Genomic DNA, 16,823 nt, shown 5'->3' on the forward strand with positions numbered 1-16,823 from the left:
CGTTTGACGTCGATGTGCGTCGAATAAAAATTAAAATCGGGTAAATTTTGGGGATTATTTGCATTTAGAGATCCTGTGAAATCAGCACAAAAACTGCTTGCTTGACAAATTTACTGTACTGAAGGAGCTGCTGCAGTGCTGCAGTGAGCCCGAGACTGACCCCTGCTGGCTGCACTGTGAACTACACTCCATTCTCGCGCTCTCGCTCTCTCTCTCTCTCTCTCTCTCTCTCTCTCTCTCTCTCTCTCTCTCTCTCTCTCTCTCTCTCTCTCTCTCTCTCTCAAACTCAAACCTTTCAAATAATGAAGCCTCCAGTAAGGAATATGTTTTACACGTGCAATGCAGACTAATAGTATTAGTCGTCACAGTATTTCATAGTGATTTTTTCATTCAGTGTGGTCCTCAAAATGCAAACGTTTACTTCAAACAACACAACCATCTCAAAAAGAGAAAAACAGAAATCATCTATCACATCAAAAACCAAAGTAAAATCCCACTGACTTGAAATGTGAATTGCTGCTATAGACAGAAGATGACCGTTATGCTCTTTGAGCTCTCTTATAAAATGTGTGTTTGTAGGACTTTTTCTTCAACCTATTGCTAAATTGTTGCAGATCCAGCTATCATTTACTGTCATATTTTGATCGAAATAAGTAAAAAAGACAAGATTTAATTGTTAGAATTGAGAACACGGTACGCCCATAACATTTTTGAATAGTGGATTTATTGAAAATATAATAATTCAGAAGAAAGTGTTGCCCTCCTTTTCTATAGAATCTTTCTTTTTTTTGCATTAAAGTGTGTCCACATTGTCATTGCAGACACTTTTCTATGAATCAGATCCATGTGTTCCTGGAGAGTCTCTCTCTCTCTCTCTCTCTCTCTCTCTCTCTCTCTCTCTCTCTCTCTCTCTCTCTCTCTCTCTCTCTCTCTCTCTCTCTCTCTCTCTCTGTGTCCCTTTCTCCCCGGTTGACTTGTGTTGGTTTCTGATTGGAACAGACTCGTGCATCGTGCGGGATGCAAACTTCACCTTCATGTCCGTCCAGAACTCTTCTTTCTGTCTGTCTGCAAACGCTGTGGGAAACCTGACAAAGCTGATAAACATGACTGTGGGTGGCAACAAGACCTACGTCAGTCCCAGTGAGGAATACTTCAAGTGAGTCAAGACTGATGAGAACAGATCTGGATTTCATTTGATTGTCAGATTGAGTCTTTTTTTTTTTATCAACTTGCTCTTCATTATTTATTTGAATACCCTCTAGAGCCCTCAAAGTTTGCAGTAAACAAGGTTTTTAATTACACAAAAGTAAAATTTTATTAAGTAATTGTAGTTTTCATTTAATTTTTGCCATACAGAAAATAAGTCATAATAACATTCTAATCGTATGTTAGTTTTTTTTTTTCCAATGAAATGTAAAATAAGACCTGTGCATTGTTTTGGCCTGAGGAGTTGTATGCTGAGATGGTTGCTGAGTTCAAGGAGCAAGTTACACTGACAATAAGAGGAGAATTGTGGCTCAGGCTAAAACTTAAATGAATTCCCACCTGCAGGTACAACGTGTTGCACATTTCCAAAGGGATTGAGTATCCAGGAGACATCCGCTGGCCTCTGGCAGGCTGTCTCTTCCTGGCCTGGCTCATTGTCTACGCCTCTCTGGCCAAAGGAATCAAATCATCAGGAAAGGTAACAAGAAGAACTCACCTGTAGTTACTTTTTAAACCCCCTGTTTGTTATTTGCACCTCAATCCAGAGGTGGAAACTGTTGTTGCTGGAGATGATTTGCAGGAAAACATGTTGACATCGAGTTTTAGATGGTTTCAGAATGATGTATTTGGGGGGAAATCTTCAATTTTTCCATGAAAATAGGTTCACAATCCCCCTGTCCCTTTGTGAATTCTGCACGTGCCTCCCACTAAAAAGACTAAGAAAACTGTAACTTTTTCGGCTTTAAAGCGCCCCCTCGTGATGAAATGTGCAGCATACAAGAGGCGAGCTTGTCAGCAAGGGAACAAAGGCCCAATGCTAACGCATTTCTTAAAATATGTTAGCAAACATAGATTCTTATTTATTTCATGTGGATAAAAACATGCTTCGATTTTGAATCTCTAAGTGTCACAAGTATTTTACACACAACTTACTTGTAACATGTATTTTTCTTCACTGAGAATAAAAATAGGCATATCACCGCACCCCACACAACGTGAGGAGTATTTTCATGAGGAAAAATAACAATGAACTTTTCAGTGTCTAAATTGCTAGTTTTCATGACAGACATTTTCAATAAAACTGCAGAGTTATGCTTCATTTGCGCTGATAATGAATAGAATGAAGGATTTTCCTTTCAAAAACGATGTGCAGGGACTGTATGTACATTTATTAAAGATATGCAGAATTCATTTAGGAAAAAAATAATGTAATTAGAGAAACCATACCGTTTTGTTCAAATTACACTTTACAATGTACATTTGATGTTTTAGTAATTGTGTATCTTTTCACTAAAATCCAATACAACAGCCAATAATGTCACAATTTTGGCCTTTTTCCATATAAAAAGTCCATAATATAACAATATATGTGATTTACCTGCAGTCAGCCAATAATACACAAATAAAGCTGCATTTCTTGGAAATAAATGATATTTTTGTAGGTTTTATACACTTTGCTTATCTAAAATAGATACGGTGGATGAGATATTTATCATTCTCTCTTAATTCCCGAGGGCTACATTTTGTTAAATTCTATCGTCACTGAGCATGAGAGAATTGTTGTGTTGTGCCGCCCTCTACTGGACTGTTTGGTGACATGCAACGTTTTAGAAACAAACCGTGCAAAGTTGTTTCAACAGTAAAGTAATTTAGATGTCGAAATTTGCTGCTAAATTAAGTTTGATCGTTTTCAAAGCATGTAATTATGCTTAAGTCTTTTTTTCCACAGTAGTTATTTTTGGATGGAAGGTTGTTAAAAATGAATCTAAAATAAAGAAAATGATGCATAAAAAGTGGAATCGGGTCATCAACGCAGTTTTAATTTTCAATGATATTGCTTTGTTTTCTGAATCTTTTCACTGTGTTTCATATATTGTATCTTGTCACATTGCCTCATCAGGTGGTATATTTTACAGCCACGTTTCCCTACGTGGTGCTGGTCATCCTTCTGATCAGAGGCGTCACTCTTCCTGGTGCTAGAGATGGGATCCTTTACTTTATCACACCAAAATGGGAAAAACTCATTGATGCAAAGGTACACAAATAATCATTTTAACAGATTTAAAAAAAAAAAGAAAATCCTACACGCTCTAATGAACTAGCTGAACCAATATCCCCAATTCTTCACCTTTATTTGCTTCTCGTCTTCAGGTGTGGAAAGATGCAGCCACACAGATCTTTTTCTCTCTGTCGGCTGCTTGGGGAGGACTCATTACTTTGTCTTCCTACAATAAGTTCCACAATAACTGCTACAGGTAAACACTCAAAAGGTAAACTATGCTTCTGGCAGACGAATCTCCACAGATGCATGATGCTGTATCTGTATGTCTGATAGAAATATCAGGAATAAATGTTGCTTTTTGCAGTCTGCAGTAAAGTGTTTCTTTCATTTTGTCTCACTTTGTTGTCGACCCCGACTTTTTCTCACATAACATAACAAAACAAATATCTTGAAGTTTGTTTTGCCACAAAATATCGCAATGGACAAATTTACACTTTATGCCACACTTGATTTATCACTTACTTGTTGAAACCCAAATAAAGTAATACATTCAAACATGCATTTTCATTCAAAAAGGATGTTGACACTTTGCATTGCCAAGATCTCAACATTTTTCTCCACAAGTTTGATATTTTAAAAATTAAAAAAAAGTGCACTGCCCCATCATTCTAGCCACTAGATGTCACTGTTGGAGCTTTAATTTGTGTGTATAAAATACACAAAAATCACTTGCATGTGTTTACATGTTTTGAGACTTGCAAAAATATCTCATACTTTCTAATTTAGCTTCTCTTTTTTATATGCTTTCTTTCCCTTTTCTTGCAGGGACACTATTATAGTGTCGTGTACAAACAGTGCCACCAGTATATTTGCAGGGTTTGTCATCTTCTCGGTCATTGGTTTCATGGCACACGAGTTAAAAGTGCCGATAGAGGACGTGGCAGATGAAGGTAAGATGCCAAACCAGCAGGCAGGGGGTCAGTGTGGCTCGCTGCAGGACACCTGAACAAATCCCTTTTTTTTTTTTTTTTTTTAACCAATGTTGTGATCCTCTGTCACTACATCCTCATTATTGCTGTTTATACACACACCCATGCATATATCTCTTGATGTGTGTGTGTGTGTGTGTGTGTGTGTGTGTGTGTGTGTGTGTGTGTCAGGCCCAGGCATAGCCTTCGTGGTGTATCCAGAGGCCCTGACCAGACTCCCGCTGTCTCCTTTCTGGGCGATCATCTTCTTCCTCATGTTACTGACTCTGGGCCTGGATACAATGGTGAGCGCTATACTCTCCATATCCTTGTACGTCTGTGTGCATTTATCCTACAGTGCTGTAAATAATCAAATCACTCAGTCTATATTTGTATAGCACTTTCACATGATACAATAATGCCACATAAAACACGTTAAACTGAAAATATATCACTAACTAAAGTAGCCGTCAGAGTGAAACCCCGTATCCCCGCTCCATTAAAGCACAAATGCGCAAATGGCAGAGATATGCATGCACATTTCCTCTCTCCGTCTCCCTCTGTCTCTCACACAGACACAGAAACAAGCTCTCTAAACCATGTTTTGGGAAACGCTGAAATAGTGTTCACTTATACTTTTTCAAATAGTCAAATCCGGCTGTAATTCCAGTGCCGATCCACTAGATGGAATCCTAAACCCTTGCAGAGGTCACCTAAACAGAAGACGCCCTCTGAAACTGAGCTGAGTCCAGCTGGAGAAAACGCGAGCACACACAGGAAGAACATGCAAACTCAACACAGAGAGCCCCAAGCTGGATTTAAACCCATGGTATTCTCCCTGTGAGGCAACAGCGCTAACCACTATTCCACAAACAGAAAAACACAATCCTGTCTTCAGAGTATGGAACAACTCCATGGCATTGAGTCGAAAGTGTAAACCACGTTTACCTCTTAATGATCATAACATTTAAAATATAATATTGGCACTAGAGCATGTTTTTCCAACAAAAACAGTTGTACGTGTTCCATAAGACAGTTTGATTGCAGCTACAGTTTCTCCTCTGTTCCTCGAGTTTCCTTTGAAAACTGAACTGTCGTGACTTTCTCTTTGCTCCAAAGTAAACACTTAACTTCAGTAGTGCCATTAAGTAATGCATAAACTCTGCAGCATTGACCCAATTAGCATAATTACTCATGCAGAACACCCACTGTGACTGATTCCAGCTGAAGTGCAGGAGCTCCCCAGGTACTGGAGCAAAGGGGCTCCTTCTGATTGGAGAGTTGACCCTAAAGTTTAAGAACAACAACGGTAAAGTCAATGTAACTATCGAAGTACATCATCAGCTCATCTGCCATCATAGTCCGCTTCCTTTACAAGTTTTGGACGCTTCATTCAACCGCAGAATCACAAATGAACGCCATGACAGTGCATAAATCCGTCATCTGAACTGGTTTATCATGTGACTCTTTAGAGTTCAGTTTGCCAGACACACAGCTAAAGGTGATAATCATCAGGTTTATGAGTAAAACAAAGTGAACATCAGAGTTCGTCCTCACTGTAACATCAAACCATCTGCCAGGGCCGCTCCAGTTACGCTTCATATAGAGATGAAACAGCAGGACAATGGCCTCCATGAGCTGATAGCTTCCAAACAGTAAAACTCAGCTGAGTGAGCACGATCCGAAAGCTTAAACACACAAAACAGGATTCAATAATAGTTCCATACATTTTAAAACTTCAGCATGTTGGACGTTTATCAAAAACTCATCTGAAGATAGAAAACTGTTTTTTATAGTGCTTAATCACTTCAAAGTGAGAATATATTCATTTTTATTTTCTTATCATCTCAGAATATTACTTCATAACTACTAAAGTATCCCTTTTCTGTGTTACCTTCACGTTGCACCCTTATTGTTTCAGAACAAACAACAGAACATTTCCCTGCAGGATTCCTCGAGTGCTTGACAGATATTTAACTTGTAATCAACAGCCTGCGCACACTGCGTTCAATCTCTTCTGTTTACTGAGCTTTGGATTTAGTCAAAGCTTTAGCTTTAACAGTTACTATTTCACTAAACTCCAGGTTACCTTATTGATTTTGATTAAACTCAATCTGCTGTATGGCTTTTCTTTTTTGCCACTTTCTCTTTTCAGTAACTAGAAAAGTAACACTAGTGCTGTTTTAAAGAACTTTCTTGTAACTGTTTATTGAGGAGCAGATATGAAGGGCAAACAAATGAAAAGTGCAAGTTTATGGTGGCCAAACTGAGCTAATGAGAAACTGTCAACCAGACAGAACTCACTATGAGTGGGAATATTGCTGTGTGTCAGTTGATCGGATTAAATTTATCTCTCGTAATATTGAGTTTTCAGCTTAATTTGCTCATTTCCCACAGTCAGTAAAAGCAGCTGAAATGAGATCGTCCTCATTCTCACTCTTCCAGTGTGACACTCGCAGCTTCAGAAGCGCATTTGTGTCACTTCCTGCTCTGAGTCATTCTTGGCGTGACTTCAGTGAACAAACACTTCACTCTCCTGGATGCTTTTTAAAGTCCAAAGTGGCTCCACGTACAATCCCGGGCAAACAATTCCAGATAAAACTCCTTCAAGTGCTGCGGCGACGGCGCTAAGCCGAGCGGAGGAGGGGAGGACACGGCGCCGCATTAAGGCCCAAGTCAACAGTAACAGTAAATGATAATGTTACTTCTGCCTTGGCAGCGGCGGCTCGGAGGAGAGGCTCGGTGGCTTTGTTACAGAAATCAGCCGGGCTGTAATAGGCTTGGCGTGTTGACGGGAAATTAGTTTTGGGAGCTCAGGAGGAAGGAGAGGAGGGGAGAAGCGGTGGCACGCCGCTCGGTGACTGTGAGTTTCCAGTGTTCTCACGCACACCGTTCCAACCTCTCTCTCAATTTGCCTGTTTATATATTCACTGTTGTCCTCGGGGCTGCGAGTTCCTTTTCAGCATCACGATGCATCAGCTATTCTCCAGACACCCTCCATCTGTCAGGCCTTCCTATTGTCAAGTGAACTCCTCGTATTTATCTGTTTGCACATCTCCTCATCAGGATTAGCCTAACGTACTTTATTTGTTTTCCAAAATAAATCAAATTACGTTGAAATCTGTGTGTCGAGTGAACCTGAGCCTGAACACGGTGAGTTGAAGGTTTGACAGCAGCAGAGGCTCAGATTAGTTCAACTTGCTGACAGCGGGTTCGTCTGTCCATCCATCTTCGATACGGCTTCGTCCTGTGCAGGGAGCCAGTGTCCAGCTAATGATGGACGAGGGCAGGATGCACCGTGAACAGGTCAACAGGTCAACCAGGCAGAAAGACAGACAGTAATTGCTGTTAATGAAATGATTTAACCCAAAACTTCTTTCTCTTTCACAGTTTCCTCAGATAAGTTAAAAGGAAACAGACTTCCCCGTGGCCCTCAGACTTTCCTACAACTCCCTGTTTTTTTTTAGCTGTCTGTAAAACACATTTTGCAGAAAATATGTTGGTTGTATTGTGTGTATTTTAAAATAACATCACTATGAATAACTGTTATTACAGGAGTTGATACACAGAGAAGTAATGCCTGTTATTTCTCCCTTCCTTCTCGTTTCCTTCCTCCAGTTTGCCACCATCGAGACCATCGTAACCTCGGTGTCTGATGAGTTCCCCAAGTACTTGAGGAAACACAAACCGCTCTTCACCCTGGTTTGCTGCGCCTCTTTCTTCATCCTGGGTTTTCCCATGATCACCGAGGTACGGCACTCACACAGAGGCACACATTTTCCTGCCGACACCACACCGCAGGGACACTGGAGGCTTTTCATCACACCCCGCGGCTCTTACTGTAACTAAGCTGACAGTTTTTTTTTTTTTTTCTGCATGTAAAGTGAAGTTATGGCCTTCAGAGGGCAAGCTCGGTGAGTGGAACAATAGGCTGAGTCTTATTAAAACCCCTGTAGACACTAAAACCCAGGCTGAAAGGAGGATTCACGTTCTGGTACATGTTAGTGTGAAAGTTACAACTGTCAGAGTTTCTGATGTGTGTGTGTGTGTGTGTGTGTGTGTGTGTGTGTGTGTGTGTGTGTGTGTGTGTGTGCATGTTTGTGTGTGTTACAGAGTGGGATGTATATGCTGCAGTTGGTGGACACTTTCGCAGCATCGTATTCTTTGGTCATCATCGCTATCTTTGAGTTGGTGGGGATTTCGTACCTCTATGGTGAGTGCCTTCATTTTCTGATATCATTTAGTAATTTACATACGTGGCATGGAGTGAAGAATTAAAAACAGTACATTACTGTACTGTAAGATACTACAATGAAGTACTACAATATATCAAGATAACTCAGTTGTAAAGCCTTGTATTATCACTTTCTACCACAAGATGGTGTCACGAGTCACATTGGGATTCAGTGTGTTCACAGTTCAAGACGAGAAGAAGAAGCAGAAGCAAATAATAATATTATGGGCTATATGCACAGCTCCATAACTTCCTGAAGTTCAGACAGCACCTTTATTTCCTGTCTTTCATGATAGGATGATCTGATGAATCCAGGTGTGTCTGGCCATTTACTGAGGCCAGACACACCTGGATCAATCAGTTCATCCTACCATGAAAGACAGGAAATAAAGGTGCTGTCTGAACTTCAGGAAGTAATGGAGCTGTGCATATAGCCCATTGCAACAGCTGTTCCCTCCTTGGTGGGACACAGGTCTGACAGTAAGTGTGTGATACCTACGGATAGGGAAACTGTGGAGTTTTAGTCCAGAGTTACAGTAATGTTCTTTAAAGAGATAATTTTTTAAATAACATATTAAGAAAATAACAAATAATAAATATGTAGTTTGAATTTCAAATAGTTAAAGTTGCAGTATCATTGATTTAAAAAATGAAGTTAATCATTAGTAAAAACAAGGATACATAGATTTTGTACCTTTGTAGGGAACTCATTAAATCTTTGGAGATCTGGATGCCAGAGTACCCAGATGTTGTTCATATGTAAATGTGTAAATGCCGCAAACTGACTGAAAGCTCATACGGTAGCGTTTCTAGCTCAAAAAACTCTCTAGAGTTGCAATTTTCTCACTGGTTTTTGTTTAAAGTTTTGTTGCTCAACTGAGCACCACTTTCGTCACATATGTTATCGTCTTTGCTAAAACAAAGTGTTGAAAACGAAAGACTGGGCTTTTGATATATTTTAAAAGGTTATACAGTCACTTGTGCACAGTGCATATTCAGTTGTCCTAATAATCTTTTTCTCACTTTAATTCCAAGCTCAAAGGAGAAGCACACACAACAGCAGCACTAAAAAGATGTATTGTTTGATTGGTATCAATTAAAAATGGGTTAAAGTTATCAAACATGTTCATTTGGCTCATAAATGGTTAAAAGTGAAACCGACAGATCAGCTAAATGTCTGGCAGTGACCACCAGGGGTCTCTGTCGTGATGTGTGAAAATCCCACACACACACACACACACACACACACACACACACACACACACACACACACACACACACACACACACACACACAGGCTCAGAGCTCAGGTGTGTGTTTCATGACACTGTTACCAAGCAAAGCAAATGGCTCTCCTCCAGTTTGTCGGAGCATCAGTACAGGTGACATATTGAAATGATGGTGTGACTCTGTGTCACTCACCGTTATCAGTCAATAAAGGCGGAGGAATGAAGCCATCTGCTCCCTCACTTTTCCCCTCAGACAACAGAAACTGATACTTTTCTCTCACCCCGTGTCACTCTCTCTCCCTCTCTCTCTGTTTCCCGCAGACGGCCATAAGGATGGATTGAATTTGCTGATCCTCCTTTTTTAAGAGACCTTATTAAACCCGGGTCACATTCTCTGTCTCCTCTGTCTGTGTTTCTGGCTGTATCCAGTCTCTTTTCTTTTTTAAAATTTCATTTCCCATCTTTCCCTTTGTCTTTCTGTCTTCAGGTCTGCAGAGGTTTTGTGAGGACATTGAAATGATGATTGGTTTCCAGCCAAACCAGTTCTGGAGGGTGTGCTGGGCCTTTGTGACTCCGACCATCCTGACAGTATGTTTTGTTTTGCCCGTCTTATCCTGATGCACCCGCACACAGACGGACATGTGCGGCTTAAAACGTTTCCATTTTCGCCGCCTGCTTTCAAGTTCATTGATTCGCAGTTGGAAAGGAACAGAGGAGAAATTGCTCCTGTTAAACCGGGAACGAAAATTATTTCTTCCTTCCCCATTCATGTCGTGTCGCCAATTCTCGAGTTCTTTCCGATGCCAAAAATGAAGAGGTGGCATGCTGGAGCAGTGCAGAGCACTGGCTTAGTTTGTATGTTCACCTTGTGCGTGAATGAGCTTTCTCTTGGCATTCCCTTGAGCGTCGCTTCATTTTATTTGCCTGGAACCTTTATGTATATGTTCAGAAGGCAAAGCGCCTCTGCAGTGACCAGTCGTTCATCACAACGCTGCACAGTAAAGGCTGTAAAATTCTGCAGCGGCATATCACCGCTAGAAATTGCATCAGTATCAACGTCAGTGGATTTAATGGAAACCAGTGTAACTCCAGTGCAGAGGTGACGATGACAAATGGAGCAGCAGCAGCCGGCCGGCCGGTCATCCGGCTGCACTCCAGAGACATCAGATTTCCTCTGAGGGCTCATTGATTCACAACCCACAGCTAATCTACTGCATTTCTGTCTTCATCCTTCTGTTTTTCTGTATTTGTTGTCCCCGTTCTTCTGTCATTGTAATCCCCCTCTTTCCTCTCTGACCAAAACTGCTGTATTTAGGGACCGAGCCCGAGGGCGAGGTGGCCTCTGTTGTTCTTCGTTCGTTTCTTATTATTGCGCATCCCGCATGTTTGATGGCAAATTTGACCCGCTAAACATGCACGAAAACTCTCCAAATTTGGCAGGCACATTCAGACTGACAAAAAAAATCAACAAAAATGATTAAAAAAAGCTCATGTGGAAACCCTGGGGAGTCAGCTGCAGTGCACTTCCAATGGTACAAAGAGATAAACATAACACCAAAAAAAGAGAAGTGAAAAAATACATGTTTGAGTCTCGGTAACAAGTGCATCATTTGCTTTTTTTCAATTTGACACAAATGGAGGTCATCTGAATGTTGACCTTCAGTAAAATTTGACTGAAGAAAAAAAAATTATTTCATTGGGGAAAAAAAACTCAAATACCTACAACAAAATCTTTGTCTGCTATTGGTTGGTTTTGGTTACGTATTTGCATTGAAAGTACAGTTAAATTATCACATTAAGACTCAATATTAAAGCTTATTACTGGCGTGGCTCTTTACAATGAACTGCAGTCATCTCCTACAAGAGGAGCACATTTTGCAACAATAGATTATCTAACACCTTTATGTGAAAACACAACTAGATTTTGATTTTATTATCTATGAGAGCACATTCAGCGCAGTGACCTGTCTGACTTTTCCTTTCATGTTCTCCACATGACTTGATCACCAATTCTTTCCCTTTTTTCAACTATCAACTACATTCTGCCCTTGTAGTGTATTCCCAGTGTTTAGGGGGGAGTGGTGACCTATAAGTGATAGCAGTAAGCTCATCACTTGAAGGTCAGGGTTTGAATCCCTCTAGTACAACAAATGGAGAGATTGTGTACCTTGTTTAAAAGCCTTCTCTATGTAAAGCTTGTTGAATTGCCTTGTGTAAGACGTGTGCAAACATGTAAAGCTGACCTGCTTTGACATGCATTTCTTTGTGTTTGCAGGGCATTTTGGGACTGAGTCTGTATCAGTGGAATGGGATGACTTATGAGGAATACACCTACCCCACTTGGTCCATGGTTCTCGGCTGGCTCATGGTCATCTGTTCTGTAATCTGGATCCCCATCATGTTCGCCATTAAGATGCACCTGGCCCCCGGCTCAATCATCGAGGTAATAAGTGAGATGAAGCTTCAGCCAGACATTGTCGCCTGTGCTCTGGTTTTAGTCTCACCTACACACACACACACACACACACACACACACACACACACACACACACACACACACACACACACACACACACACACACACACACACACACACACACACACACACACACACACGCACTCGTTCTTACTGTCTAAGAAATCAATAGTCCCATCCGTGGCTCCTCAGCATGGAGAGGTACGCTGCAGGCTGAGTATTAATTTGAACATTTTTCCAGGAGTCTTGTGGGTCCCTTTCTGAATGCTTTGATTAATTGATGCTGATGATTTCCACGCTCAGTCCTAACGTCTTTGTTCTCAGAGCATCTCTGACAACAGCCTCAATTGCACACTGCCCTCTAATTTCTCATTGCTTTGCTTGTAATTAATCTTCAATCATCATCATCTTTTTACTCAGGCATCAGGAGGGCATTATGCACCACTCCTAAACAAGTTTGTTTGTTTTGTTGGAGGTTTTGTTGAATAAGCAAATGGGAAAACCAAGTAATTTCCAGCTTCTTTTTTTTATTTGCTTCATTGGAGGAAAAATATTGTATCAATCCAGAATTGATCTCAGTTTCAAATTGGCTGCTTTACACAACTATGAGGAGCAAATCGCAAAACTGAGCGTTTAGGTGGTGAAAGTCCAGGTAACTATAACACAAATAAAGTCTAAAAACCTAAAACGGGACTGAAAGAAGGAATTTATATGGTTACAGAAGGTGAAAATAGTATTGTAACTCACACATGACTGAAATGCATGCAGTGATTGGTGGATTGGACAACACCAGCAACGGCACCTCAATTTTCTTTATTTATCAAATGTGTAATATACACCATTCATCCTTCATTCATGAATCCAACCAACCAGCCAACCAATTAACCGACTGATCAACCATCCACCCAACCAACCATTAATCCAACCACTGAAATGTCCATAAATCAGACAAACCATCCATCCATGCACCAACCGACCAACCATCCACCCAACCAACCACAAATCCAACCAACCAACTGACCAACCAACCATCCATCCTTCCATTCTTGAATCCAACCAGCCAATCGACTAACCATCCAGGAATCCAACCAACCAGCCAACCAACCATGAATCCAACATCCACCCATCATTCATGAATCCAACCAACCAACCAACCAACCAACCAACCAACCATCCATAAATCCAACCAACCAATCAGCCAACTCACCAACCAAGCATCCATCCATCCATCCATCCATCCATCTACGAATCCAACCAACCAGCCAGCCAACCAACGTTCATCCATATTATGATTTTCATGAAGATTGACACAATTGAAGAAGTGCTTCACAAAAACATTGATAAGTTGATGAGAGAACAAGGAAAGAAAACAGAAGAACCATGACAATGCAATTAAAAATTGAATCTAAAGCAATTATGTAGGCAAATTTAAAATACATTTAAAAGGACATTTCAAGAAGACTGGATATCAAATCACAAAAAAACAAGTTAAAAGTGATGAAAAAGAGATATTTAAAAAAATTGAAAAAAGGAAGATATTAAAATGAAGGGAAAATGTAATTTAACAATCATCATCATCAAAACTTAGACTAAGGGACAGATATAAAGTATACACTAGGACCGGGTTCTTCAATTAGCGGACTGCGGTCCGGTCGGACCCAGGGCAAATGTATAGGAAAAAAAATAAAATAAAACAAAAATCCTTCTTTAAACGCTCCGTGTTCCGTGTGAGCACCGTTCTGCGCCGCCCCACTCTGTGGCGCGCTCCTTCGCACAGCACTGCCCGGCATCCGTCGGTATTCCCCCCCCCCCCCCCCCGCGAGCTCCCACAGGGCGCTGAAGCCCACACCCATGTATGTATTTAAAAAACAAATGTGGACCTTCAAGATTTGTATTTGACGTCCCCTGCACTAGGAAGTTAAGGCCACAAACAAAGAAGATATAAATTCTAGCAAAAATGAAATGAATCAAGTTTAAATCTAAGTTTATGAAGTTACTTTGCTCGCTCTGCTCTCCTATTGCCCGGTGCTTATGGTGGGACTGAGACTAACGTTGTATATATTTTTAAATGCAACACAAATGTGTGCAGAAGCCTCTGCATCTTTACAACCATGAATACATTAGGGCATGCACAAAGATTTCTTAGTTATATATATGTGTGCTCATTAGTTCACTTGTGCACACAGATGAGCTATTTTTTGTGCATACATTCATGATGCTAATTAAACCCAGAAGAGCAGGTTTGGCCTAATGATATTTTTACCTTCCTTTTTTTTCTTAAACTCTATTTAAAAGAAGATACCATTTGTTTTTGTGTTTGTCACATAGTCTGCAGCTGTAATTTTTACAAACCTTTGTATTTAAATATGCACATTATGTTTCTGTTAGCAGACAGTATGTGGTCAAGAGCTTTTTAGACCTCACTCTTTGAACAATTTCAGACTAGATTTTGAAGATGGTTTTATTTTTTACAAACAATAATAGGTTGAATAAAAAATTGGATTTGCAGTGCCAGTCTACGTTTTATATAAGACGGGTTAAAACAGAACTAAAACATGATTTTTTTTTCCCTGACTTTGTCAATCCCTGAAAAGTTTTGTGATTTTTTTGAGAAAATAACCATGAAATTCAAGTTGTTGTTGTTTTTTTTTTTTTTTTCCTAAGAGATTTGGAGGATCTAACCATGCAAGGAATTGGAACTGAACTTGCTCTGTCAACAGTTGATAAAATTCAAAATAAAAGGAATTTAGCCGGCCAGGGGCAAATGTGACTCAGGTGGCAAAACGGGTCATGTTCAGTCCCCCATCTCACTCGGTCCATTCCTACTGGTGTATGAGCGTGCAAAATGTCTTATAAAGGTGAAGACCGTTCGCCACCAGGGAACATGCTCTATCAATGAAGTCATGTGTGCCTATGCTCTGTTTTCGTCCTCCTCCTCCTCCTCCTCCTGTTCCTGTTCCTTCTCCTGCAGCGTCTGAAGCTGGTCTGCTCCCCTCAGCCTGACTGGGGTCCTTTCCTGATGAAGCACCGCGGAGAACGCTACAAGAACATGATCGACCCGCTGGGAACCAACTCCCTGGGCCTCAAACTGCCCCCGAAGGACTTCCAGCTCGGTTCCTACCAGTAGAAGCCAGAACTCCACATTCACCTTCTCTAATCCTCGGTGGAGGCAGTGGAAGGGGCTTACAGGCTTTTTTTCCCCCTCCACCTCCTCTTCTTCGTCCCCCTGCATCTCCCTCTCTTGCTTCATCCTTTTTGCTTCCTGTCTTTTTCCCCGTTAACATGGACGAGGAGACAGGCTCCCTTTTCCCGTCCTCCTCATTTCCTCTCTTCTTCTCAGGGAGGAGTGGCTGCCCACGTGGAGTCTCCTCTTCCTCTGCTGCTTTCTTCTCAGTTAATGGGCTATCATCCCTCCCACATATGACCACTGATTACTCCAGAACCCTTCCCAGGGATCTATATTCCAAGAGAAAAATTGTGTCATAAAATGACACGGCTCAGACTGCACTTGCAATATTAGACTCACCATAGCTGCTCCTAGTGGAGTCGTGTGTGTGTGTGTTTATGTGTGTGAGGGTGAGGGTGTGTCTGTGTGTGTGTGTGTTATCACATCTGTGTGTAGGGATAATGAATCATCTTTGGTGCAAGCAGACATAGAAAAACAAAAAGAAAATTGAGCGGCAGGAAAAAAAGAAAAGGTTGAACGAGCTCCGTGAGGTTCTGTTTGGTTCCATCTGTGTACAAAATTCACAAAATTCCATCGGCAATACAAACAACATCAACTGCCTTGGAAAATAAGGAGAGAGAGAGAGAAAAAAAAAAAACTATGCTCTGTTATCACGTTTTGTTCCCATCCAATGGTCTATATGTATATTCACACCCGCTACCGCTCAGTCGCTTTTGCTTTGTCAAGAATAGATTACAAGATCTGCAATTTGTGCCTACGTCCCAGTAGAGTAGCGAATGCATCCTGATTACCACTTTCCGTAGACACACTTTGGCCTTGGACGACTCTGCAGTACGATAGAAGCTTGGGTCTATTTTTCTCTCTGAACCCGAGGGACCATTTGTGATACCCTCACTCTTTGTCTATTTATTAAGTTGTGTTCCTGTTGTATTAACATAGAATGTAAAGTAGCACATTCCGAGCGCAGGAAGCCGCTAGTGTAGTGTCATTCTTTTCAGTAGATGACACCGTGGCCATTTAAACCTTCTGACGTCTTAAAAACTGTCCCACTAGTCACTCTCTGTGCATATACTTTAGACGTGTATTTATCACTGTATGTTTTGTGAATTTGTCCAGACAACCTTCTTTGCGATGTACATTACATTAGGAGAGTAAAGATATTATATATATCTATATATAAAATACACATATACAGTATTAGATGTGTAGTTTCCCACAGAGGACAGAGCTAGCAAGACTGACGTTGAGCGTGTGCGTGTGTCTCTCTGAAGACCATCTTTTTCTTGCTAGCTATGTAATATTTTGTACAAAGTGTACACTTCACAAAAAAAGGCTATCTTTATGTAGTATGCGTGTGTGTGGGCGTGTGTGTTGTGGCGTCCTTACAATGTTAGGAACAGTTGCTATGTGTGAGCAAGTGAAGATTAGACTTAAAAAAAGAAAAAAGAAAGGCCTCCTCCCTCGATCCTGGAAGTGTACTTTGTCTCTTGTTGTTTGTGGTAGAGCTCTGGAGACCTTTTG

The 16,823-nt window shown here is 40.9% G+C and overlaps 1 protein-coding gene across 1 annotated transcript in view; it reads left to right on the plus strand.

The window, feature by feature from the left end:
• Positions 1 to 15,242, plus strand: part of slc6a5 (solute carrier family 6 member 5) — an 18,726-nt gene extending 3,484 nt beyond the window's left edge. The window contains exons 5-15 of the mRNA XM_030095358.1: positions 1,000 to 1,156; positions 1,552 to 1,684; positions 3,107 to 3,241; positions 3,358 to 3,461; positions 4,034 to 4,158; positions 4,369 to 4,481; positions 7,795 to 7,926; positions 8,290 to 8,389; positions 10,127 to 10,227; positions 11,915 to 12,082; positions 15,087 to 15,242. Of these exons, the coding sequence (XP_029951218.1) occupies positions 1,000 to 1,156; positions 1,552 to 1,684; positions 3,107 to 3,241; positions 3,358 to 3,461; positions 4,034 to 4,158; positions 4,369 to 4,481; positions 7,795 to 7,926; positions 8,290 to 8,389; positions 10,127 to 10,227; positions 11,915 to 12,082; positions 15,087 to 15,242 (1,424 nt within the window). The remainder of the gene's footprint in view (positions 1 to 999; positions 1,157 to 1,551; positions 1,685 to 3,106; positions 3,242 to 3,357; positions 3,462 to 4,033; positions 4,159 to 4,368; positions 4,482 to 7,794; positions 7,927 to 8,289; positions 8,390 to 10,126; positions 10,228 to 11,914; positions 12,083 to 15,086) is intronic.
• Positions 15,243 to 16,823: the final 1,581 nt, after the last annotated feature.

Source organism: Salarias fasciatus, chromosome 1 (assembly GCF_902148845.1).
Source record: "Salarias fasciatus chromosome 1, fSalaFa1.1, whole genome shotgun sequence".
Classification (NCBI taxonomy): domain Eukaryota; kingdom Metazoa; phylum Chordata; class Actinopteri; order Blenniiformes; family Blenniidae; genus Salarias; species Salarias fasciatus.